General features: G+C 41.9%; 1 protein-coding gene across 4 annotated transcripts in view; it reads right to left on the bottom strand.

Moving 5' to 3' along the window:
• The window catches only part of slc5a6a (solute carrier family 5 member 6a), a 31,281-nt gene extending 12,637 nt beyond the window's left edge, over positions 1 to 18,644 (bottom strand). The window contains exons 1-10 of one of the 4 annotated variants that reach the window (XM_053675598.1): positions 18,553 to 18,644; positions 9,667 to 10,021; positions 8,621 to 8,686; positions 8,221 to 8,272; positions 7,916 to 7,983; positions 1,840 to 1,994; positions 1,400 to 1,540; positions 1,077 to 1,206; positions 380 to 468; positions 163 to 275 (exon numbers count right to left, since the gene is read on the bottom strand). In XM_053675598.1, coding sequence (XP_053531573.1) covers positions 163 to 275; positions 380 to 468; positions 1,077 to 1,206; positions 1,400 to 1,540; positions 1,840 to 1,994; positions 7,916 to 7,983; positions 8,221 to 8,272; positions 8,621 to 8,686; positions 9,667 to 10,014 — 1,162 coding nt within the window. In that variant the 5' untranslated portion in view covers positions 10,015 to 10,021; positions 18,553 to 18,644. Of the gene's footprint in view, positions 1 to 162; positions 276 to 379; positions 469 to 1,076; positions 1,207 to 1,399; positions 1,541 to 1,839; positions 1,995 to 7,915; positions 7,984 to 8,220; positions 8,273 to 8,620; positions 8,687 to 9,666; positions 10,090 to 18,552 lie in introns of all 4 variants that reach the window. The other 3 variants (XM_017455685.3, XM_017455684.3, XM_053675599.1) reach the window with 3 other exon arrangements.
• Positions 18,645 to 25,378: the final 6,734 nt, after the last annotated feature.

The following is a 25,378-nucleotide window of genomic DNA, read 5'->3' as shown; positions in this document are numbered from 1 at the left end:
TACAACTGTAGTGAACATACTGGAAAACCAGAATCCAGGGTGAATGAAACCAGAAGTGTTCGTGCAAGTAACCCATTGTATTTCATTTAATCCATTTAAAATACAGTTTGAGATCTATGAATACTGCCCTCTCCAGAGTGGGAGAGTTAAACCACTGCTCACCAAGGCCTTTGGATAGCAGCGTGGCACGGGCCTCGGTCATGCCAGGATAAAAGGGCTTAATCAGATCTTCCATGGTAACCGTCGCCAGGGAGTTGAAGGCAGATGAAATTGTGCTACAGTAAGAATATATATATATTTTTTAAACACCACAAAAATTATCACAGCTGAGCACCAATTATGTGGTTTTTTGAGGAATTCATTAATGTGAGGCCTTTACCTGAGAGCTCCACTGAAAAGACAAGCAACAAACAGTCCAGGCAAACCAGGAAGGTCTCTGAGCACATCCATAACAAAATACAACACCATCTACAGAAAGAGAATTGAAGGGAAAAAAAAGAGGATTTTTCTTGAGCACCTTATGATAAACAATATCTAGTAGTAGCAAGTCAATGTATTCATTAAAGAGCTTCATTATAAGAGAAGACAAAATATTATATAAAAAAAAATTACACCACGTCATTTTAATGTTTTATTTTTTGCCTATTTAATCTAATTTAAATAGCACTTTAAAAACATAGAAAAGCAGCTTAAGGGTCATGGATAAAATCACAAAGTGAAACTGCTTATAAGCAGTCAGGAAGATTCAAACAAGCATCATTCTGAAAGCTCCTTTTACAGTATCTCACAAAAGTGAGTACACCCCTCACATTTTTGTAAATATTTGATTATATCTTTTCATGTGACAACACTGAAGAAATGACACTTTGCTACAATGTAAAGTAGTGAGTGTACAGCTTGTGTAACAGTGTAAATTTACCGTAATTTGTAACAGTGTAAATTTGCCGTCGAGTTATTTTATTGTGAGATACTGTACATTATGAAAAGATATGAAAAGACCATGAGCACAGCTGCATGAAACACATCCCATAAAAGCACGACAGGAAAATTAAAAACGAAGCCAGTGAGAGTCTGACCTGGTCATTGGTCTGGACAAAGCCCTTGTCCAAAGGACTGTCTTCACCATAGCGAGCAAACATTACCAGCCCCATGAGACAACCCAGTGCCAGGACTATCTGCTGGCATGGAAACACCACATAGCAGGACCTATGACAGGGGACAGACAAGAGTGTATGCCAGTCGTTTTTTGCAGAAAACCAGAAAAGTTATAATTAAAAACACTATGATGTTCTGGAATGTGCATAAATTACCCAAATGAATAACAGACAGATACAAAGACAGACACAGAGACACATTCATTTCTATATAACCAGGCTAATCTGAGGTGGGTATTACTGACATGATGGCCTCTCTTTCAGAGCGGGAGCTGAGGTATCTCTGGACCTGAGCCTGGTTCACTCCATAGAGTGCCAGCATGAGGAAGATGCCCCCAACAGACAATGTCCAAAATGTGTGCCTCTCCAGGGGGTCAGGGTTCAGCCTGAAGGGTCAGACACCAGAGTGACAGAGAAAGGAGAATATACAATGCAAAACAAGAATGTAACCAGACTTACAGCTTACATTCAGCCTGTAAATTCTGTATCTACTGGACTAACAAACTCCTATCTACTATATAATGGTTAATACTTACACTATTCATTCAAATTCATTTAACTCTTCTTGAATTATGCTTGTAACATTGCGACAAACTCTCAAGTGAGAGTTATCTTTTACTTAGCCAATCAAACTGTTTCTGATTTTTTCTGTAATGTGTGTGCTTACAGTAAAAATCACACTCACTCAATGCCTGAGATGCGGCTGCTGTTCTGGGCTTTCTTCCACACCTCGGCTATGCCACCTGCCTGGTGGGTGCCCACCACGATTACAGCCAGTTGCCCAGCAAACATAACAATTGTCTGGAACACATCTGTCCAAATGACTGCTTTCAGGCCACCCTGTACACAGAAGAATGAGCGAGATATTTACAGTGGTGCTTGAAAGTTTGTGAACCCTTGTGAATTTTCTATATCTGCATAAATATGACCTAAAACATCATCAGATTTTCACACAAGTCCTACAAGTAGATAAAGAGAACCCAATTAAATAAATGAGAAAAATATTATACTTGGTCATTTATTTATTGTGGAATATGATCCAATATTACACATGTGTGAGTGGCAAAAGTACGTGCACGTCTAAGAATAGTAGTTAATTTAAGGTTAAAATTGGAGTCAGGTGATTTCTATGAATGGGATGACAACCAGGTGTGTGAGCTCTCTGTTTTATTTAAATTACAGGGATCTATCAAAGTCTGATCTTCACAACACATGTTTATGGAAGTGTATCATGGCATGAGCAAAGGAGATTGATTTCTGAGGCCCTCAGAAAGAGAGTTGTTGATGGGCCTGTTTTGGTGCATTTGGGCCAGGACGACTTGCCATCATTGATGGCTTCATCATTTAGAATAAAATTGATGGAACGATGAATTCTGAATTATACCTGCAAATTCTAAAGGAAAATGTCAGAACATCTGTTCATGAACTGAATCTCGAGAAAGTGGGTAATGCAAGAAGACAACGACCCTAAACTGTTACACCACGGCCAGCAGATGGCACTGCGGCACGGCTTCTGACTGGTCACGTGACTCTTTTGTTTGTTCGCTTCCCGCTTGGACATTGAATTAAGTTTGATCATGTCTCTGATTTGCCCCAGGTGTCCATGTTTTGGTTTGATTAGGTTTGCTATTTAAACCCCTCGCGTGACTACGCACTTCCCGCAGTATTATAGTTTGTATAGTTTGTACCAAACGCCTGATGTGTTTCCCGTTTATGTTTGATTACGATAGTGAATGCGTTAGCATGCTAAGCAGTCTGGTTTCATGCCCTGCTCTAGTTTTCAAGCCACGATACCAGTTTCTCGTTTTCCTGGTGAAGAATGCGTTTCCTGTGTTTGTCTGTCTACTGTTAATAAAGACTTGACCTACACCTGCATCCGCCTCCAGTCCCGATACGTAACAGAATACTGCGCCCATAATGCGGAAGCAGCAGGTCATCATGAGCGCCGCCGAAGCGGCCGAGTTTGAGGCGTGGCGTCGTTCATTCTGGGATCAGAGCAAACAGCTCACCGAAGAACTTGCTCGGCTTTGGGGGGGGGGGGGGGGGGGGGGGGGGTAATGGGGACAGCGGAGCTCCAGCCTGAGGCCTACGGTGAGGTCTCAGCTCTGGAGCTCCTGCACGCCGAAGAAGCCATCCCGCTGCCCCGCCCAGCTGAGGAAGCCGTTCTGCTGTCCAGCCCAGATGAGGAGGCCGTCCCGCCGCCCTGCACAGCCGAGGAGGCCGTCCCGCCGCCCTGCACAGCCGAGGAGGCCGTCCCGCCGCCCTGCACAGCCGAGGAGGCCGTCCCGCCGCCCTGCACAGCCGAGGAGGCCGTCCCGCCGCCCTGCACAGCCGAGGAGGCCGTCCCGCCGCCCTGCACAGCCGAGGAGGCCGTCCCGCCGCCCTGCACAGCCGAGGAGGCCGTCCCGCCGCCCTGCACAGCCGAGGAGGCCGTCCCGCCGCCCTGCACAGCCGAGGAGGCTGTCCCGCTGCCATGTCCGGCCGAGGAGGCTGTCCTGAGCTCCAGTCCAGTTCCAGTCTGGGGGGGTTCTGTTACGCCACGGCCAGCAGATGGCACTGCGGCACGGCTTCTGACTGGTCACGTGACTCTGGTTTTCGTTTACCTCCCGCTTGGACATTGAATTAAGTTTGATCATGCGTTAGTGATCGGGTTAATAGTGGATTATTGTTGTCCATTTAAACGCACTGACTGACACCAACCTGTTGGTTTCTTCTTTTGTGTTGCTTTTCCAAGTTTTTACTGCAGCCTCTTTCAGTTCTTTGTTTCAGGTAGTTTCTCCCTTCAGTCTCCTCTTCAGGAGGTGAAATGCTGCTCAATTGGGTTAAGGTCTGGTGATTGACTTGTCCAGTATAAAACCTTCCACTTTTTCCCCACAATGAAGTCCATTGTTCAGTTGGCAGTGTGTTTTGGATCATTGTCTTGCTGCATGATGAAATTCCTCCTGAGTTCTCTCTAAACTGGCAGACAAAACGTTCCGGTTCCTGAATTCATTCTGCTGCTACCATCATGAGTTCCATCATCAATAAAGATTAGTGAGCCTGCTCCAGAAGCAGCCATACAAACCCAAGCCATGACACTACCTCCACCATGTTTCACAGATGAGCTTGTATGTATTGGATCATGAGCAGATCCTTTCTTTCTCCACACTTTGGTCTTTGCATCACTTTGGTAGAGGTTCATCTTGGTTCAAGAACTTTTGTGGCTCATCTCTGTATTTCTTTGTGAATTCCAATCTGGCTTTCTGTCTCTTACTGCTGACGAGTGGTGTGTATCTTTGAAGCAGAAATATAGAGGCCATACCACAAGTCTTCTTCAAACTGTGGATTGTGATACCGTCACTCCTGACATGTGGAGGTTGTTGATTAGGTCACTGGGTGTTGTTTTTGGGTTTTTCTTCACAGCTCTCACAATGTTTGTCATCAGCTGTTGTTTTCCTTGGCCGACCCATTCAATGTCTGGTACTCAGTACACCAGTGGTTTCTTTCTTTTTCCAAATAGTTGTATTGGCTATGCCCAATGTTTGTGCAATGCCTATGACTGATTTTCCCCTCTTCAAAATGATACTGCTTTTCTCTGATCTTCATGTTGGCTTATCCTTTTTAACAACAAATGGAGTTTTCACATGTGAAATTGAAAGCTAAAACCAAGAGTAGATGTTCAGAGCTATTTAATATTTTAACAAATCAATCCAACAGGACACACCTGGGTAACAAGAAACACTTGCCAGTCACATGTTCAAATATTTTTGCTCACCTACAATTTGGGTGGTCTGATACAGAATGTGCTACATTCTATGTTGTTTAACACACCTACAGTGAGGGAAAAAAGTATTTGATACCCTGCTGATTTTGTACGTTTGCCCACTGACAAAGAAATGATCAGTCTATAATTTTAATGGTAGATTTATTTGAACAGTGGGAGACAGAATAACAAGAAGAAAATCCAGAAAAACGCATGTCAAAAATGTTATAAATCGATTTGCATTTTAATGAGGGAAATAAGTATTTGACCCCTCTGCAAAACATGACTTAGTACTTGGTGGAAAAATCCCTTGTTGGCAATCACAGAGGTCACACGTTTCTTGTAGTTGGCCACCAGGTTTGCACACATCTCAGGAGGGATTTTGTCCCACTCCTCTTTGCAGATCCTCTCCAAGTCATTAAGGTTTCGAGGCTGACGTTTGGAAACTCGAACCTTCAGCTCCCTCCACAGATTTTCTATGGGATTAAGGTCTGGAGAGTGGCTAGGCCGCTCCAGGACCTTAATGTGCGTCTTCTTGAGCCACTCCTTTGTTGCCTTGGCCGTGTGTTTTGGGTCATTGTCATGCTGGAATACCCATCCACGACCCATTTTCAATGCCCTGGCTGAGGGAAGGAGGTTCTCACCCAAGATTTGACGGTACATGGCCCCGTCCATCGTCCCTTTGATGCGGTGAAGTTGTCCTGTCCCCTTAGCAGAAAAACACCCCCAAAGCATAATGTTTCCACCTCCGTGTTTGAAGGAGGAGGAATGCTGCCTATGACCCCAAGAACACCATCCCAACCGTCAAACACGGCGAGTTGAGTTGATGTCAAAGAGCTCCATTTTGGTCTCATCTGACCACAACACTTTCACCCAGTTGTCCACTGAATCATTCAGATGTTCACTGGCAAACTTCAGACGGGCATGTATATGTGCTTTCTTGAGCAGCGGACCTTGCGGGCGCTGCAGGATTTCAGTCCTTCGCGGCGTAGTGTGTTACCAATTGTTTTCTTGGTGACTATGGTCCCAGCTGCCTTGAGATCATTGACAAGATCCTCCCGTGTAGTTCTGGGCTGATTCCTCACTGTTCTCATGATCACTGCAACTCCACGAGGTGAGATCTTGCATGGAGCCCCAGGCCGAGGGAGATTGACAGTTCTTTTGTTTTTCTTCCATTTGCGAATAATCGCACCAACTGTTGTCACCTTCTCACCAAGCTGCTTGGCAATGGTCTCGTAGCCCATTTCAGACTTGTGTAGGTCTACAATCTTGTCCCTGACATCCTTGGAGAGCTCTTTGGTCTTGGCCATGGTGGAGAGTTTGGAATCTGATTGATTGCTTTTGTGGACAGTTGTCTTTTATACAGGTAACGAGCTGAGATTAGGAGCACTCCCTTTAAGAGTGTGCTCCTAATCTCAGCTCGTTACCTGTATAAAAGACACCTGGGAGCTAGAAATCTTTCTGATTGAGAGGGGGTCAAATACTTATTTCCCTCATTAAAATGCAAATCAATTTATAACATTTTTGACATGCATTTTTCTGGATTTTCTTGTTGTTATTCTGTCTCTCACTGTTCAAATAAATCTACCATTAAAATTATAGACTGATCATTTCTTTGTCAGTGGGCAAACGTACAAAATCAGCAGGGGATCAAATACTTCTTGCCCTCACTGTACATATGTACCAGGAAATAAAAGCTGAAATTCTAAACTCTCCTCTCATATTCATCTTTTGATCTCAAACTCAAATGTCTTCAGTCAACAGCAAAAAGAAATGAACTGCACTTCCCGTTCCAATGGTTTCAGAAGGGACTGTAAGAGTTCCCATTAGGGATGTCATGAGAACCGATACTTCGGTACAAACATTCTTAAAACGTGACGGCACTTGTTTTTCTGCAGTAGTGTAGGTAACACTGGTAATGAAAGTATCGAGGTTTCAGTTCTTCCGGAACTGATGGGGGCAGCAAATTCGCGCAAGTGTTTTAGTTGGTCCACAAGTGGTAAAGAAGAAGAAGAACGCCTACAAGCACGCCTGTTTGCGATAGCCAGTTATTTGTTAACGACACTAACGCATTGCGATGTTATAAACTACCTCTTAATGGGCCACCATGCATCGCCATTCAGCCTGTGTCCTGTCAGCTAAATGTGGCCTAATGTCACAAATAATTATTCATATGTTCATGCTTTTAATAAACCTTTGTGGCCTGCCACCATATCAGTGAATTTAAACTAATGCTTGCATTCAGAGTAAAGGGGGGGGTGCGTGCACCTTAGGAGTGCACCTTAGCACTTAGCACTGTTTTATTAGTCATTGTCAGTTAGTGTTTGACAACTAAAATATCCCCCTCTCTCTTTGCCAGTATCAGCCAGAGAAGGATGTCCTCCAGGAGTTTTTAATTTAATGTTATTTATTTTTTTAAACCACACCGTGGTATCAACTTTGGTATCGAGTATCGTGTACTTTTGGTGGTATCAGTACCAACTACTAGATTTTTGGTATCGTGACATCCCTAGTAAACACGTCCTTACACCATTATAAACAGAGCAGGGTCTAAGAACAACATTAAACTAAAACCTTGATGGAGTGGAGTTAGAGGATTTTTTATTTGAGAGTAGAGTTCATTTTTTAAACTGTGGTCCATCTTCAGTTTTTGTTTGAACACAGCCAGGAACTTTGCAGAGCCAGGGGAAGTTTCCACCACCTGGGTGCCAGTACAGAGTCTTCCTTGTATTTTGATTAGAAGTCTAATGCTCTACCGACTAAGCTAGCCAGCCAAAAGAGATAATATAATTATTATAATAATGTATGATGTTAAGTAATAACATCATACATTTAAGAATAAGCTCAAAGTGATTTACCTCCTGTGCAAAGAGAAATTATATACATCAACAGGTATCACATGACTAAAATGTGTTTAGAATGAATTACAAGAGATTAATTTTTTTTAAAAAAAAGAGCAACAAATAAATGAATTACTATGTCTGTGGTTATTGAGATGGGAGACAATGGTCAGGCTTACCAGCGTTGTATAGAGTGTGCACACGAGCCCCATTGCTAGAACAGCCCCCCAGAGGTCAAAACCAGTTACTGAAATACACCAGGAAATAAAACAAGTTATTGGTAGATTCACTGTCAAACAACTCATTGCCTTCATTCTTGTGCATTTTGCTACCTATTGCCTTTTCAAAAATCTACTATTTTTATTCGCTGGATGTACTGATTATGGGGGGAAAAACTACATTTCTTAGTAATGAATTTACTCATTGTTAGCATCTTTACTAAAAGTAATCTTTTAGCATTTTTTCTAACCGCAGCCATATGTACCTGCATTCAGTGCAAGTGCAGGAGCATACAGCACCACTCCCATGTAGATTACCTACAGGGACACAAAATAGAGAAAGAGCTCATTCTTTTGGTTAATTCCACTGAAAACAAGTGTTAACATTTTAAAGATTAAATAGTGAGACCCTAAAATCACATTCATAAAATACTTAAATCCTTACGTAAATCCTTACACAAAGTCTACATTTTTTTTCAACCCCCCCCCCCAACACACTGTTCAGAAAGCTGGTATAAGGTTTCCAAAAAGCAAACTAAATCAAAGAAAAGGAAAAAAAAAGTGCTTGAGAACACAAGCTTGCAAAATAATCTCTAGTTACACAACTCATAACAGAGAGCTCCACATCCTGACTCCAGAGCTGCACACAGACCAAACCAAACTCACCATTTGAAAGATGAAGGTCACAGTGCCACAGATCTGTACAGTTTTATTGAAGCGAAGCTCTAGATACTGAAAGAGCAGTTAATAAAAAGATTAGATAAACAAGAAACAAGATTAGATACTGCCACAACATTCATTATTAAAAGAAGACTTAACTCACATTCTACCTCACACATTATATGTAAATGATATAAATATAAACATGCTTCTCTCACCCCGGAAATTCTGACTTGTTTTAGAGGTGGGCGTTTTGACAGTTCTTTAAATCAGTCTATTCTTTCCCAAAAAGGCTGAGGGAGATACCTAAATATATGTAGATGTTCTCCGATCAAATACTGAATGGGTATAATTTCCATTTCTAACCAGCTGTCCAATAAAATATTGAAAACAGTACAATATTGTATATACATACAGTGCTTAATATGTGAATCTCCAACTGATTCAGAAAGTCTACTCCAACATTATAACAGCCAATAATAACCCCCCACAAAACACAATTTTATTTTGCCTTCAAGCATGTGGACAATAAGCTAACCATACCGATTGAATTTCTTATTAAGCCATTATATATCCGTATACTGTTAGCTTGGAGCTCTATTAACATTACTGAAGCCCTCATAAAATTTATTTTGGTAATTTTTTCTGGATTTTTGTTTCAGTCTTTAGAATTTAGAAAATTCAAATATTTGGGGGGGAGGGGTCTTAAAAAACTGAGCTCCCCCCCCCCCGAGCAAAAAGTGTCAGAACCATATAATCAAGCTGAGAGCAGTGGCGTTAGTTATAGGCTCTCTTTCCAACAGGAAAGAAACAGGTTTTTAAAAATGCTGCGGACTTTGACAATTATAATAAATCAAAAATATAAAAGTAAAGTACAGTGCAACCCTTCCTGGGTAAAGCTGGAATTTGTAAATGAATGGGAACTATAGATAGTCATTTGAAAGCAAAGCACAGATTATTAAAATATTATTTAAATAAAGCAATGGAACATTATAATACTAGTTTTGCCTGAAAAACCCTTCCCCATTAGAATATTTTAGAACACAGGCTACCTGGTAGGCGCTGGAAAGACGCAGACGGTAGAAAACAGGAATGAAGATGTGTGCCGGAATGAGCAGGCCCAGGAAGTAAGAGCAGCCCAGGAACCAGTACTGCGTGCCATAAGCGTAGATTTCAGCCGGCGCACCCAAGATGGCTACAGCCGACTGGAAAGTGGCAAGTAGGGACAGTGACACAGGTAGGCAGCTCATGCTGCGGTCAGCCAGCAGGAACTCACGTGTGCTTCTCTGTCGGCCCCCTGAAAATGCATGGAACAGGCCAATGCCCGCTGAAGCTACGAGGAGTAGTACGAAGATAGCATAGTCCACTGCAGTGAAGTGCATCTGGTCTGCGTCACCCATGATGTACCTGGAGTGGTATGGCCACAACAAGTTGACTAGTACAGCAACAGTGTGTGGCTGGCCATAGAATCTTCACTAGTGCCGTTATGGAGAAGTAAAAGCACAGTGTGGTAAATGATTCACCTTAAAATATCTTACAATAGCATCACCAAGATAATGCCATAAACAAATATAGAATTATATAATAGGTTAAAATACAACAGCAATTCAGGCTGCCAAGTCAAAACCTTGGTTAGATTGGTGCTCTGCAGACATTTTGGTGACTAAACCTCCAATAAATGCTGTGCCGTTTGAGGCTTTCCAGTGAGTGGAGGCTTAACAGAACTCAATGATCACCAATAGAGTTTAAACATCAACAAGGCTTAACTAGGAACCATGCAAATAATGCACACATAACTAACAAACACCAAGATGACCTTTACACAGTGTTCCTGCTAGCAGTTTAGAATTGTTTTGATACAAGAATATGTTCATTAAAAGAAGTTTTTTTAAAGATTACATTTCTAAGTGACAAGGATTAACCAAAAATGATAACAGCAGACTCAAAACAGAAAAAAACAAATATATATATATATATATATATATATATATATATATATATATATATATATATATATATATATATATATATATATATATATATATATATATATATATATATTTTATATATAACCCAGATTGTAAAAAATTTCATACAGTGCTGTGAAAAAGTATTTGCTTTTGATTTATTCTGTTTTTGGATATCTCATTAAATTGTTTCAGAAATGAAAACAAAATCTAAGATAAAACAAAGGCAACCTGAGTAAACACAAAATACAGTTTCTAAATGATAATGTTAATGTTATTTATTGAAGCAAAAGTTATCCAATACCAGTTACTAATTCCCCAACCCTATGAAACTGCATTCATGATGGGGTTCAGCTGGACTAGATGTAGCCAGGCCTGGTTACTGCAAACACTGTTCAATCAAATCAACACTTAAATAGAACTTTCTCAACAGTGTGAAATTGGTTAAAAGGTCTTAACCAGTAACACCCTACGCCAAAATTGAAAGAAATTCCAGAAATGATGAGGAAGGTGATTGAAATACATCAGTCTGGGAAGGGTTAGAAAGCTATTTCAAAGGCTCTGGGACTCCAAAGAACCACAGTGAGAGGCGTTATCTCCAAATGGAAAAACTCGGCACAGTAGTGAACCTTCCCAGAAGTGTCAGACCTTCCAAAATTCCTCCAAGAGCACAGCAACGACTCATCCAGGAAGTCACAAAAGAGCCAAGAACAATATCAAACGAACCACAAGCCACTCTTGCATCAATAAAGATCACTGTTCATGTCTCCACTATCAGAAAGACACTTGGCAAAAATGGCATCCATAGAAGAGTGGTGAGGTAAAAACCACTGATAACCCAGAACAACATTAAGACTCATCTGAATTTTGCCAAAACACACCTGGATGATCCTCAAAACTTTTGGCAGAATGTTCTGTGGACTAATGAGTCGAAAGTGGAACAGTTTGGAAGACAAGGTGGCTGTGGCTCAGGTGGTAGAGCGGGTTGTCCACTAATCGCAGGGTTCGCTTGTCAGCCTGACTCCTAATGGCAAGCTAGTGTCTTGCATGCAGCTCTGCTGTCATTGGTGTGTGCGTGAGAATGGGTGAATGATAAACCGTGTAATGCACACACCTTGATTTGTAGAACCGCAAAGGTTAATTTAAAAAAAACTAAACGAAAAAAATGCTATATAAGTGCTGGCAATTTTCCATTACATCGAATTCACAAAAAGATCATACCTATGATCAATGTGTTTACTTACTTTTTCCATGTGACTGATCTGTTGTTTTTCCTCAATTTAAATTGTGAAAATTAATACAAAACGTACATTTATTTCACTTTTATTAATAGGCACTGTTCAAAGAGGATCAAATGTTTGCTCGTCCAAATATGTAAAAAAAAAAAAAAAAAAAAAAAAAAAAAAAAAAAAAAAAAAAAAAACCCACCCGCCAATAACATCCATGGGGTGTACTTTTTTTTTCTTCTCATGACTGTGTGTGTGTGTGTCATATACATATATATTATACACACACAGGGAAATACAATATCTCACAAAAGTAAGTACACCCCTCACATTTTTGTAAATATTTGATTACATCTTTTCATGTGACAACACTGAAGATATGACACTTTGCTACAATGTAAAGTAGTGAGTGTACAGCTTGAGTGACGGTGTAAATTTGCTGTCCCCTCAAAAGGACTCAACACACAGCCATTAATGTCTAAAACCGCTGGCAACAAAATTGAGTAAACCCCTAAGTGAAAATGTCCAAATTGGGCCCAATTAGCCATTTTCCCTCCCTGATGTCATGTGACTTCTTAGTGTTACAAGGCCTCAGGTGTGAATGGGGAGCAGGTGTGTTAAATTTGGTGTCATCACTCTCACACTCTCTCATACTGGTCACTGGAAGTTCAACATGGCACCTCATGGCAAAGAACTCTCTGAGGATCTGAAAAAAAGAATTGTTGCTTTACTTAAAGATGGCCTAGGCTATAAGATTGCCAAGACCCTGACACTGAGCTGCAGCATGGTGGCCAAGGCCATACAGCGGTTTAACAGGACAGGTTCCACTCAGAACAGGCCTCGCCATGGTCAACCAAAGAAGTTGAGTGCATGTGCTCAGCATCATATCCAGAGGTTGTCTTTGGGAAATAAACGTACGAGTGCTGCCAACATTGCTGCAGAGGTTGAAGGGGTGGGGGGGGTCAGCCTGTCAGTGCTCAGACCATACGCTGCACACTGCATCAAATTGGTCTGCATGGCTGTCGTCCCAGAAGGAAGCCTCTTCTAAAGATGATGCACAAGAAAGCCCGCAAACAGTTTGCTGAAGACAAGCAGACTAAGGACATGGATTACTGGAACCATGTCCTGTGGTCTGATGAGACCAAAATAAACTTATTTGGTTCAGATGGTGTCAAGCGTGTGTGGCGGTAACCAGGTGAGGAGTACAAAGACAAATGTGTCTTAACGACAATCAAGCATGGTGGTGGGAGTGTCATGGTCTGGGGCTGCATGAGTGCTGCTGGCACTGGGGAGATACAGTTCATTGAGGGAACCATGAATGCCAACATGTACTGTGACATACTGAAGCAGAGCATCATCCCCTCCCTTCGGAGACTGGGCCACAGGGCAGTATTCCAGCATGATAACGACCACTGCTTTGCTAAAGAAGCCGAGGGTGAAGGTGATGGACTGGCCAAGCATGTCTCCAGACCTAAACCCTATTGAGCATCTGTGGGGCATCCTCAAACAGAAGGTGAAGGAGCACAAGGTCTCTAACATCCACCAGCTCCGTGATGTCGTCATGGAGGAGTGGAAGAGGACTCCAGTGGCAATCTGTGACGCTCTGGTGAACTCCATGCCCAAGAGGGTTAAGGCAGTGCTGGAAAATAATGGTGGCCACACAAAATATTGACACTTTGGGCCCAATTTGGACATTTTCACTTAGGGTTGTACTCACTTTTGTTGCCAGCGGTTTAGACATTAATGACTGTGTGTTGAGTTATTTTGAGGGGACAGCAAATTTAAACTGTTACACAAGCACACTCACTACTTTACATTGTAGCAAAGTGTCATTTCTTCAGTGTTGTCACATGAAAAGATATCAAATATTTACAAAAATGTGAGGGGTGTACTCACTTTTGTGAGATACTAATATTAATATATATCTTATTTAGTTAGTTTATATTATGTACTTTTGCATTTTTTTTTATGGATTCACAAAAAGCACAGAATTAAACTACAGTCCTAAATTAATAATATATATTCTTGTATGTGTGTTGGGTTCTTTTCTGTTTTGGACAAACAGTTGTGTAGTCCATAAAGTTTTAGTCTGAACTTTATATTTGTAACTCTCAGTTTGTGGATTTTATTTTAAAACAAAATAATTTTAATTTCCTCCGGTGTGCAGTGGCTAGTACTTACAAAAAGTGTAAGGACAACTGGTGACAGGGTCATGGCCACCCAAGGCACATTCATGTGTGTAGGGAGTGAAGACTATCCCACGGAAGAGCTACTGTAACACAAATTACTGAAAAAGTTCATGCTGTCTATGATAGAAAGGTGTCAGAACACACAGGACATCACAGTTTGCTGTGTATGGGGCTGCAAAGCTGCAGACCGGTCAGAGTGGCCTGTTCTGATGGATCATGTTTTCTTTTACAGCATGTGGATGGCCAGGTCCATGTGCGGTGCTTACCTGGGGAAGAGATGGCACCAGGATGCACTATGGGAAGAAGCCAGTGTGATGCTTTCAGCAATGTTCTGCTGGGAAACCTTGGAAACATTGTTAGAGACCAAGTACACAGTACAACAGTATTCCCTCTTTCAGCAGGATAATGCGCTCTGCCACATTGCAAAAATTGTTCAGGAATGGTTTGAGGAATATGAGAAAGAGTTCAGGATGTTGACTTTGCCTCCAAATTCCCCAGATTTCAGTCTGATCAAGCGCCTGTGGGATGTGCTGGACAAACAAGTCTGATCCATGGAGGCCCCACCTCACACCTTACAGGACTTAAAGGATCTGCTACTAACGTCTTGGTGCCAGATACCACTGCACACTTCAGAGGTCTTGGAGTCCATGCCTTGATGGCTCAGAGCTGTTTTGGTGACACAAAGTGGGCCTACACAATATTAGGTTTTAATGTTATGGCTGATCAGTGTATATTTGACTTCTTCTTGAAAACTAAATTTCCAACAATTACCGTATTATTTATAACATACACAAAATGTTTTTTTTTTTTAATAATGCTTGGTTTTCCTGATCAAAAATACTTGTAGTATATGTAGTATTGCTATTTCTTAACAAAAAATAACCTTAAACCTTTAAACTTGAAGGTTTAAAAAAAAAAAAAAAAAAAAACTTATTTAATAAATGATATTAAATAACCTACTTAAGAGTAAGACATTATGTAGATAAAAAAGTAGCCGTTTCATATTACGTTATAGCCCATGTGTATCTTTGTTTTAAAGTGCATTTACATGGGGATCATTGGTGAAAAAGGCATACAGAGAAGGGGGTCATGGGTATACATGGCACACAGAGACACAGAGGGGAATCATGGGTAAACATGGCACACAGAGACAAAGAGAGGGGGATCATGGGTAAATATGGCACACAGAAGGGGGTCATGGGTATACATGGCACACAGAATTGTGCTAATATAAACACACAAAACTACTATTGCAGACACTTAATATTAATAAATATCCTAAGATGAGACCCTGTCACTTTACACTTGAACAGTAATAACTTTGTATTTTGTTCTGGACTAGATTTTAGTACCTCATTATAAAACTTTCATGACACACAATTTCCATTTGATTTCTTATTTATTTTGTCATTAAATTTCTTCATTATATATATATATATATATATATATATATATATATATATATACACACACACACACACACATACATATATATATAAAATTCTGAGAGTTCGGTGATTTCTCTTCAATGTTTATGGTAAAATAATGAACAAGAAACATGTGAAAGAAACATTAACATTCCTCTGTCTTTAAGTGTTTCCTACTGACGACTGGTTACACCAGGAAAAATAAGTGTGGAACTTCTTAATCTGCAAAGTCATTTTACTTACCAAACTTCTGCTTCACTGTTTCTTGCAGCCTAAGCAAGCCTCAACCTTGACTAGACACAGAACTCTAGTAAAAATATTGTTGTATTCTGTTACTGCGAAGATATATGAGAAAGAAAGGGGATATTTTGCATGTAGAGTTAGCAAAACAACACATATCTGAACCTGCTGCAAGCTCTGAAACAACAACAGTCTTTAGATGTTTATAGAGGTTTAGAGTTTAGATGTCACATTGTACTATAATAACATCGTGATTTGTGTTGCAAGTGTTGCGAGAAAGAAGAAATACTACATGTAGCATCTGAATTCAGGGGTTCAGGGACTCTTGTAAAGATTGAGAGCATCATGAATTCTGCTAAGCACCAAGATACTTCAGCCCAAACACTGGATGCCAAGTGGTTCAGACCTGGCAAGGGCTAGAATTTAACTAGAAACTCATACTGGTTAAAAAGGTGCAAGAAGACAAAATCTAGCATTCTGAAAAGCAAGGAGTTTAAAAGGATCTCCAAATTATTTGAAATACATCATTCCACTGTATGAAAAATCATCTACAAGTGGCACAGATTTCAAACGAATGAACACAACTTATGAATTTTGGAGCCTAAATACAATCGCCAGAAATAAAAACCTAACTGTATGCTATAAACGAACTACACCATGGTTGCTTGACTTCAATGTCACCATCACCAAGCTTCTGACAACTTTCCCAAACTGTATTTAAAACATTTTCCATAATACGGATTTACTCTGAGGATGAATCTTCTTCCAAGTTTTTTTGGTAACTGTGCACTGCATACCTGAAGCTGTTTATCTGCAAAGTTTTTTCCTGTTCGGCGTGATGACATCAGGGACATTAAACAACATCTATAGTCCCATTTATCAACTTCTTAGCAACCGCCTTTTTCAAGCTTTAAAAAGTCATGAGTGGGGTATTACTGGCATATTTTATGTCGTAGAATTAAACGTGAAAATATTTTGAGCTTGTGTTCACCACAGAGCTTATTTCAGGGTTTTAACCAAAACCCCACTCCAAAAACCCACTGACTTCAGGACGATGGAACCGGAAGGGCTAAAATGCTAACTCACTTCCAGGTTTTGGCATTACAAAATGACATCATCCCTGCGCCACTCTATAGTGACTGGCTGTAAGTTTGGGAAGTGCTTGATTTCATATGCAGCAGCGTTTTCTATGAGAAGAGGACAAACTTTAACCGTCAATATCGCAGTCAATCATGTTCATGTAATCATAGGCAGTCGAAATCATAATCGAGATCAATATTCAATTAATTGTGCAGCCCTATTTCCACGGTGGTGGAAACATAATGAAATATAATGGCTTCGCTGCTTCAGGGACTTAACATTTTGCATTCATTGAGTCAAAGCCCAGATTTGAAGCCCATTTAAATGTTGTAGGGGGATGTGAAATGGACAGAACATGCAAGAAAACCCTCAAATACCTTGCAACTGAAAGAAAATCACATGGAAGAGTGGTCAAAAACTCCAGCAAGCCTGGTGGACAATTATGCAAAACACCTACAAGAGGTTATTTCTGCTAAAGGGGGCAATACTAGCTTCTGAGGCCAAGGGTGTACTTACTTTTTTCCCACAGAAGAATATCATGTGTATTGATATTTCTGTTGAATAAATGATAGAAAAACTACTTTTCCTTGTGGTTCTGTTCAATTATATCAACTTTATTAATAGGCACTGTTTCAAAGATGACCAAATGTTTGCTTTTCCATATATGTAAAAAAAAAAGCCAACAATTTTCATGGGGTGTAATTATTTTTTGCACATGACTGTAGGTATATATTTAAAAAAAAAAAAAAAAAAAACTAGGAAAGTAGTGTTTTGTTCCGTAAATAAGAGTTTTATACAGAAGACAAACTGATAATACAGGTGGCCACAAAACACACTGTGTGTTCACAGACTGATGACCTAACAACTGAAACAAGCTTATCTACAAGCCTACAAAATACTTACAGAAGGGCCTGTATGAAGTAAAACTATGATGTACCTGAAGTTCTCTTCATAAATAAATTTAAATCTTTAAAATTTGATTTAGTGAACATTTAATATGAAATTTTTAATTTCAATTCAATTATATGTACAGCACTTTTAACAATGGACATTGCCCCAGAGCAGCTTTACAGAATATATAAATTCAGGATATAGGACAATTGACCAGAATATTATGGGCTTTTCTGTGCAATAAGCAGTTATCCCTTTCGATTATATTTAAGACTTTCCTATAGTTCGACCGATTTTGGGGGTATGATGTGCTTCATGAATCTGAAAGAGCGAACTGTATTTTCTACGCACGTCATAAACAGGCTACCGTAAACCGTAATGCACACGCGCACAAATATTCTGGAGTAGATGGTATGAACGAGCTTCACAAAAGGTGTATTTGTGAAAAGTAGCGAGCAGCTCGCGCGCCGTGTTACTGCCGCAGGGTCAGATTGTCACGCGCCAGGTGCGTTCTGAGGTCACATTTTATTGCTGGCCGGAAAGTGTTATATATGCACATCCAAAATCCTGTTGTATACTGAACTAAGATGCCAGAGGTGTCTTTATAGACTAGTAAAGTAACGGCGCTGATTAAATCGTTATTTTTTGTGAAAGTTAGCGAGCAGCGATGCCTCGCGCTATAGTCGCGGAGGTTAAACACGTCAGAGGGAAACCATTTATATTATAGCTAAATTACCGATCGATTACTTGAAAAAAAAAAAACAACAACAACAATTGCATCAGAACATGCCGCTACTAGTTTACATGGTGAAGCGACAAGAACATTCAATTGATGACTTATCTTTGCTGTAGCTACTATACACTATCACCGTGAACGAATTTAATCGACAACATTCGCTAATAATCAAATATTCTCACCTTAATGCAGGAAGACTCGTCTGCCATGCAGCGTGACTGCTGTAATTGAATGAAGGAACGAGATCCTGAAAGACCGCCTACTCTCCACATCAATACCGGTTCTTCTAATAACCGGATTTTGTTTCCCACTCGTATTCCGACAAGTCCCGCCTCAAATGCTGGGATTGGCTAGTAGTACACTGCCTCCTGCGTTACAATTGGCTAAGACAGAGTTTGTATACCACGTAAGTGATTTAATTTGGACCTGAACATGTTCTTTTTTTGTTGCTTCTTTTGCCAATCTGTCTACTTTCTCGTGTCTCTGGATGCCCACATGTGCTGGTATCCAGATAAATGTAATGCGTCTCCCTTTCCTGCTTATTCTTAAGTTTGTAAATAAAATCTCATAAAGTAATTCCTGATTGCTTCTAGTTACACCAGACTTTATATTCATAAGGGCAGATACTGAATTGGCCGATACATTGATGCATCTCTATTCCTTACCGTTCTTTTTATTTGTAAAGGTCATTGCTTTTGTTTTTTTCTACTGAGAACTTAAATCCCCACTTGTTCCTCACTTTTCAACTTGATCAATTCACTCTTGTAATTTCTTATTTATAAATTCACCATTTCTTCATCTCTTCTGTATAGCGCCATCATCCGCAAATAGGGACCTCCCCATATCCACTGGGAGCTCTGAGTATAGATCATTAATCATAATGGAAAATAAATTTGGGCTGATTACACTCCCTTGCGGTGTCCCGTTTTCTACATTATATTGATTTGGTAAGACTAGCCCCTATCTTGTCAAGATTCCCCCTTGAAGCAGCGTGCTCTAAGCGCGAATGCGCGAGCACCTGCTTTTCCGCTGTTGACCGTAGTGACATTGGGACACGTGTGTTTTGTTTATGTCTGTCATGTCTCCTCCCTGTTCCGTCATTGGCTGGGAATTCACGTGGGTCTGAATTGCTCTCAGCTGATAGCAGTTGAGACGCTGATCATGTCGGCATATATAGCGCGTGCCTCCCAGCACGCGGAAGATTAAGAAGTCGTAATAGTAAGTAAATGATTAGCGTTAGTTTAGATCGCGTCGCGGCGGATTATCCGCGTTCAGTCCCTCGCCTTAGTTCGTGTCTTGTCTTGTTTTGTTTAACGACCTAGATTCCTGCCTTGCTCCGTGTATGCCTGTTTGCCAATCGCCTGACCTCTTGCATGTTTATGGATTACGTTTTGGATCACGTTTAGGATTTGTCTGCCTGTGTCTCTACGAATAAACAACTGTTATCCTGCACTTGCATCCGCCTTATCTCTGCTCCGTCACGATTCGTGACAGAATCTTCCGCTGAAACATGGATGCAGCAGGAGAACGGAGGAGACGCAGAACCCGGAACCTGACGCCCACCGTCCCTGCTATGGACTCAGTCCACTTCCCACAATGGACAATTATGGAGCTTCCTGATCCATTTGACGGATTTTTCGGTGCCCCAGAGTATTTCCTGGTAGATTGTCAATTCTATTTCTCCAGCCTGTCAGACCCTAAGCCAGAGGAGAAGCACTGGCTCCGATTCATGTGGTCCCGGTTCTTTGGACCGGCCCATCAATGGGTGCAGCTTAAACTGGATAAGCACTGTAGGAACCTGGACAGTGTAGAACAGTTTGTGGGGGAATTCATGATGCGATTCGGGAGTCTGGAGGCGAAGGGGGAGCTAGAACAACTTCTCAGGGGGGTAAGTCTGGAAGGTGAACCTGCCCTGCCGTTTACCCACTACTACAGGCAACTTCATGCAGAGCTCAACTCTGAAATCCAAGTCAAGCCTCCAGTCCCTGATGTCCAAGTCAAGCCTCCAGTCCCTGATGTCCAAGTCAAGCCTCAAGTCAGGAAGGTCCAAGTCCCAGTCAAGTCCCAAGTCAGGAAGGTCCAAGTCAAGCCTCCAGTCCCTGATGTCCAAGTCAAGCCTCAAGTCAGGAAGGTCCAAGTCCCAGTCAAGTCCCAAGTCAGGAAGGTCCAAGTCAAGCCTCCAGTCCCTGATGTCCAAGTCAAGCCTCCAGTCCCTGATGTCCAAGTCAAGCCTCCAGTCCCTGATGTCCAAGTCCCAGTCAAGTCCCAAGTCAGGAAGGTCCAAGTCAAGCCTCCAGTCCCTGATGTCCAAGTCAAGCCTCAAGTCAGGAAGGTCCAAGTCCCAGTCAAGTCCCAAGTCAGGAAGGTCCAAGTCAAGCCTCTAGTCCCTGATGTCCAAGTCAAGCCTCCAGTCCCTGATGTCCAAGTCAAGCCTCCAGTCCCTGATGTCCAAGTCAAGCCTCAAGTCAGGAAGGTCCAAGTCCCAGTCAAGTCCCAAGTCAGGAAGGTCCAAGTCAAGCCTCCAGTCCCTGATGTCCAAGTCAAGCCTCAAGTCAGGAAGGTCCAAGTCCCAGTCAAGTCCCAAGTCAGGAAGGTCCAAGTCAAGCCTCCAGTCCCTGATGTCCAAGTCAAGCCTCCAGTCCCTGATGTCCAAGTCAAGCCTCCAGTCCCTGATGTCCAAGTCCCAGTCAAGTCCCAAGTCAGGAAGGTCCAAGTCAAGCCTCCAGTCCCTGATGTCCAAGTCAAGCCTCAAGTCAGGAAGGTCCAAGTCCCAGTCAAGTCCCAAGTCAGGAAGGTCCAAGTCAAGCCTCCAGTCCCTGATGTCCAAGTCAAGCCTCCAGTCCCTGATGTCCAAGTCAAGCCTCCAGTCCCTGATGTCCAAGTCAAGCCTCCAGTCCCTGATGTCCAAGTCAAGCCTCCAGTCCCTGATGTCCAAGTCAAGCCTCAAGTCAGGAAGGTCCAAGTCCCAGTCAAGTCCCAAGTCAGGAAGGTCCAAGTCAAGCCTCCAGTCCATGATGTCCAAGCCAAGCCTCCAGTCCCTGATGTCCATGCCAAGCCTCCAGTCCCTGACGCCCAAGCCAAGCCTCCAGGCTCTGACGCCCAAGCCAAGTCTCCAGGCTCCGACGCCCAAGCCAAGCTTCACGTCCCTGAGCTCACGTTCAAGCCTGCTGATCCAGTTTCCCAAGCTCTGCCAATATCTCAGCCTAATGACCAAATGCTAGTCTACCGACCCGGTCACCCAAGTTCAGCCCACTGACACGCACAGCCAAGCTCCGCCCGCGCCCCAGTCTGCTGACACGCACAGCCAAGCTCCGCCCGCGCCCCAGTCTGCTGACACGCACAGCCAAGCTCCGCCCGCGCCCCAGTCTGCTGACACGCACAGCCAAGCTCCGCCCGCGCCCCAGTCTGCTGACACGCACAGCCAAGCTCCGCCCATGCCCAAGGTTCACCTAGTAAACTCAGCCTCCCTGTTCAGCTGTGGACGTCGCTCGGCCACCCTGCTCCATGGCAGATAGCGTTCCCCTCTAATGCTGCGAGGAGACCCACGCTCCTCTCCCTGGCCTCACAGGGGACTTCGCTCCGCTTTCAGGCGCCGACGAGGACGTCGCCCTGCTTCCCTGCTCCGCCGAGGACGTCGCTCTGCCTTCCTGCTCCGCCAAGGACGTCGCCCTGCTTCCCTGCTCTGTGCAGTTTCCTGGCTCTGCTCGGGAAATTCAGCCCAGGGGGCCGGGGCCGCCAATGAAATGGGATGACTCATGGCACTCCGGGAGGAGTGCCTTTGGAGGGGGGTTCTGTCACGATTCCCCCTTGAAGCAGCGTGCTCTAAGCGCGAATGCGCGAGCACCTGCTTTTCTGCTGTTGACTGTAGTGACATTGGGACACGTGTGTTTTGTTTGTCTGTCATGTCTCCTCCCTGTTCCGTCATTGGCTTTGAATTCACATGGGTCTGAATTGCTCTCAGCTGATAGCAGTTGAGACGCTGATCATGTCGGCATATATAGCGCGTGCCTCCCAGCACACAACGCGGAAGATTAAGAAGTCGTAATAGTAAGTAAATGTTTAGCGTTAGTTTAGTTCGCATCGTAGCCATAGCCAAAAGTGAGTTCGCGCTGGATTATCCGCTTCCAGTCCCTCGCCTTAGTTCGTCTTGTTTTGTGTAACGACCTAGATTCCTGCATTGCCTCGGGTATGCCTGTTTGCCAATCGCCTGACCTCTTGCATGTTTATGGATTACGTTTTGGATCACGTTTAGGATTTGTCTGCCTGTGTCTCTACGAATAAACAACTGTTATCCTGCACTTGCATTCGCCTTATCTCTGCTCCATCACGATTCGTGACATATCTTTACCTGTATAGTCCTTCCATCTAAGAAATCCATGATCCAATTAAACATTTTCCCTCTAATTCCCATTAGATCCAATTTAATTAAAAGTTCCTCCCTCCACATCATGTCATGATTTCTCCACATCAAAAACACTGCTCCCGCTATCTCTTCGTTTACTTGGGCTATTCTAATCTCATCCTCCAAATTTATTACAGGATCCATTGTATTTCTTATTTTTTTGAATCTGCTTTGACATCTACCCTTTATATATTTATTCTCCAAAAAATACATAACTCTTTCATTTATCATGAGATCCATTAATTTACATATGTAACTTTAATGCAATTGGCCTATAATTCCCCGGTCTACTTGGAACTTTCCAGGCTTCCTTACTGGGATAATTACTGCCTCTTTCCAACTTTTTGGTAATCTACCGTCCTCCGACACTGTTATATAATATCAATAATTTCTCCTGACTTTCTGGACATGTTTTAGCATATTGTAACATTCTTTGTTTTTCCCTGGTGCAGTGTTCTCTGTCCTATTCAATGTCCTCTGTGCTAAAAGATGCATCTTGTTCTCCATCTCCACTATTTTTTCCAGCGTAATGCATTCATGTTCTCTTCCTTTATTCTTTTTCTACCTCTTTTCCTTCCTCTGTTAAATTATTGGAACTATTTATTTTTTAACAAATGCTTTTGCCATCAGTTCTACCTATTCTGTGTTAGTTTCTGCAGTTTCATTTCTGAAATAACTGTCATGATTATGATCATAACTGGATAATTCCATTCTCCTCTACCCCCCCCCCCCCCCCCCCATGTCAGAGTTGTGTTTCCAATTGAATCACAATATGTTCTCCAAAATGTCCTTTTTGCTTGTCTTACTGTCCTCATTACTTCTGCCTGAGCTTGTTTATACTGAACCATGTTCTGAAATTATGTGTCCTTCCTTGCCTTTATCATCTCACCATGGCATTACTTTCTATTTATTTTTCCATTTACTCTTTGGAATGGCCTCTGTTGCTGCCAATATTATACCTTGCTTTATTTTGTACTCTAATGTTTCAACATCCATTTAAAAATTAATTTGACTTGGATCTCTAGTACTTTCTTCCTGAAATTTTCCCCAGTCTGCTGTTCCAAGTGTGCACTTGTCACTTATACTCTCTATAATGTCACTTACACTGTTATACAGTATCTCACAAAAGTGAGTACATGCCTACATTTTTATAAATATTTGATTACATCTTTTCATGTGACAACACTGAAGAAATGACACTTTGCTACAATGTAAAGTAGTGAGTGTACAGCTTGTATAACAGTCTAAATTTGCTGTCCCCTAAAAATAACTCAACACACAACCATTAGTGTCTAACCACTGGCAACAAAAGTGAGTACACCACTAAATGAAAATGTCCCAATTGGGAAATGCAGCCCCAGACCATGACACTCCCACCACCATGCATGACTGTAGGCAAGACACACTTGTCTTTGTACTCCTCACCTGGTTGCCGCCACACACGCTTGACACCATCTGAACCAAATAAGTTTATCTTGGTCTCATCAGACCACAGGACATGGTTCCAGTAATCCATGTCCTTAGTCTGCTTGTTTTCACCAAACTGTTTACAGGCTTTCTTGTGCATCATCTTTAGAAGAGGCTTCCTTCTGGGACGACAGCCATGCAGACCAATTTGATGCAGTGTGCGGCGAATGGTCTGAGCACTGACAGGCTGTCCCCCACCTCTTCAACCTCTGCAGCAATGCTGGCAGCACTCATATGTCTATTTCCCAAAGACAACCCCTGGATATAACGCTGAGCAGGTGCACTCAACTTCTTTGGTCAAGCATGGCGAGGCCTGTTCTGAGTGGAACCTGTCCTGTTAAACCGCTATATGGTCTTGGCCACCGTGCTGCAGCTCAGTGTCAGGGTCTTGGCAATTTTCTTATAGTCTAGGCCATCTTTATGTAGAGCAACAATTCTTTTTGTCAGATCCTCAGAGTTCTTTGCCATGAGGTGCCATGTTGAACTTCCAGTGACCAGTATGAGGGAGTGTGAGAGCGATGACACCAAATTTAACACACCTGCTCCCCATTCACACCTGAGACCTTGTAACATTAACAAGTCACATGACACCAGGGTGGGAAAATGGCTAATTGGGCCCAATTTGGACATTTTCACTAAGGGATGTATCACTTTTGTTGCCAGCATTTTAGACATTAATGGCTGTGTGTTTAATTATTTTGAGGGGACAGCAAATTTACACTGTTATACAAGCTGTACACTCACTACTTTACATTATAGCAATGTGTCATTTCTTCAGTGTTGTCACATGAAAAGATATAATCAAATATTTACAAAAATGTAAGTGGTGTACTCACTTTTGTGAGATACTATATATATATATATATATATATATATATATATATATATATATATATATATATATATATATATATATAAAGGAGAAAGCTGTAACATTCTTAAGGTTTGCTCTACTGAACCTATAAGTTATATGATTAATAAATGTCTAGAGATTTGGCACACATTTTGAACCTTTTCTGTCTGTGCACGAGAATGCATATTCACTTGATTTTCATAGCATGTTAACTTAATTAATTTAGAGCCAAAGGAGAGAGAGATCCCTAAAACAAAGAGTGAAGTGCAGTTTTTGGCTGACTGGA

The sequence above is a fragment of the Ictalurus punctatus genome, chromosome 25 (assembly GCF_001660625.3).
Source record: "Ictalurus punctatus breed USDA103 chromosome 25, Coco_2.0, whole genome shotgun sequence".
NCBI lineage: Eukaryota > Metazoa > Chordata > Actinopteri > Siluriformes > Ictaluridae > Ictalurus > Ictalurus punctatus.
This window is presented reverse-complemented; position numbering and strand designations above follow the sequence as displayed.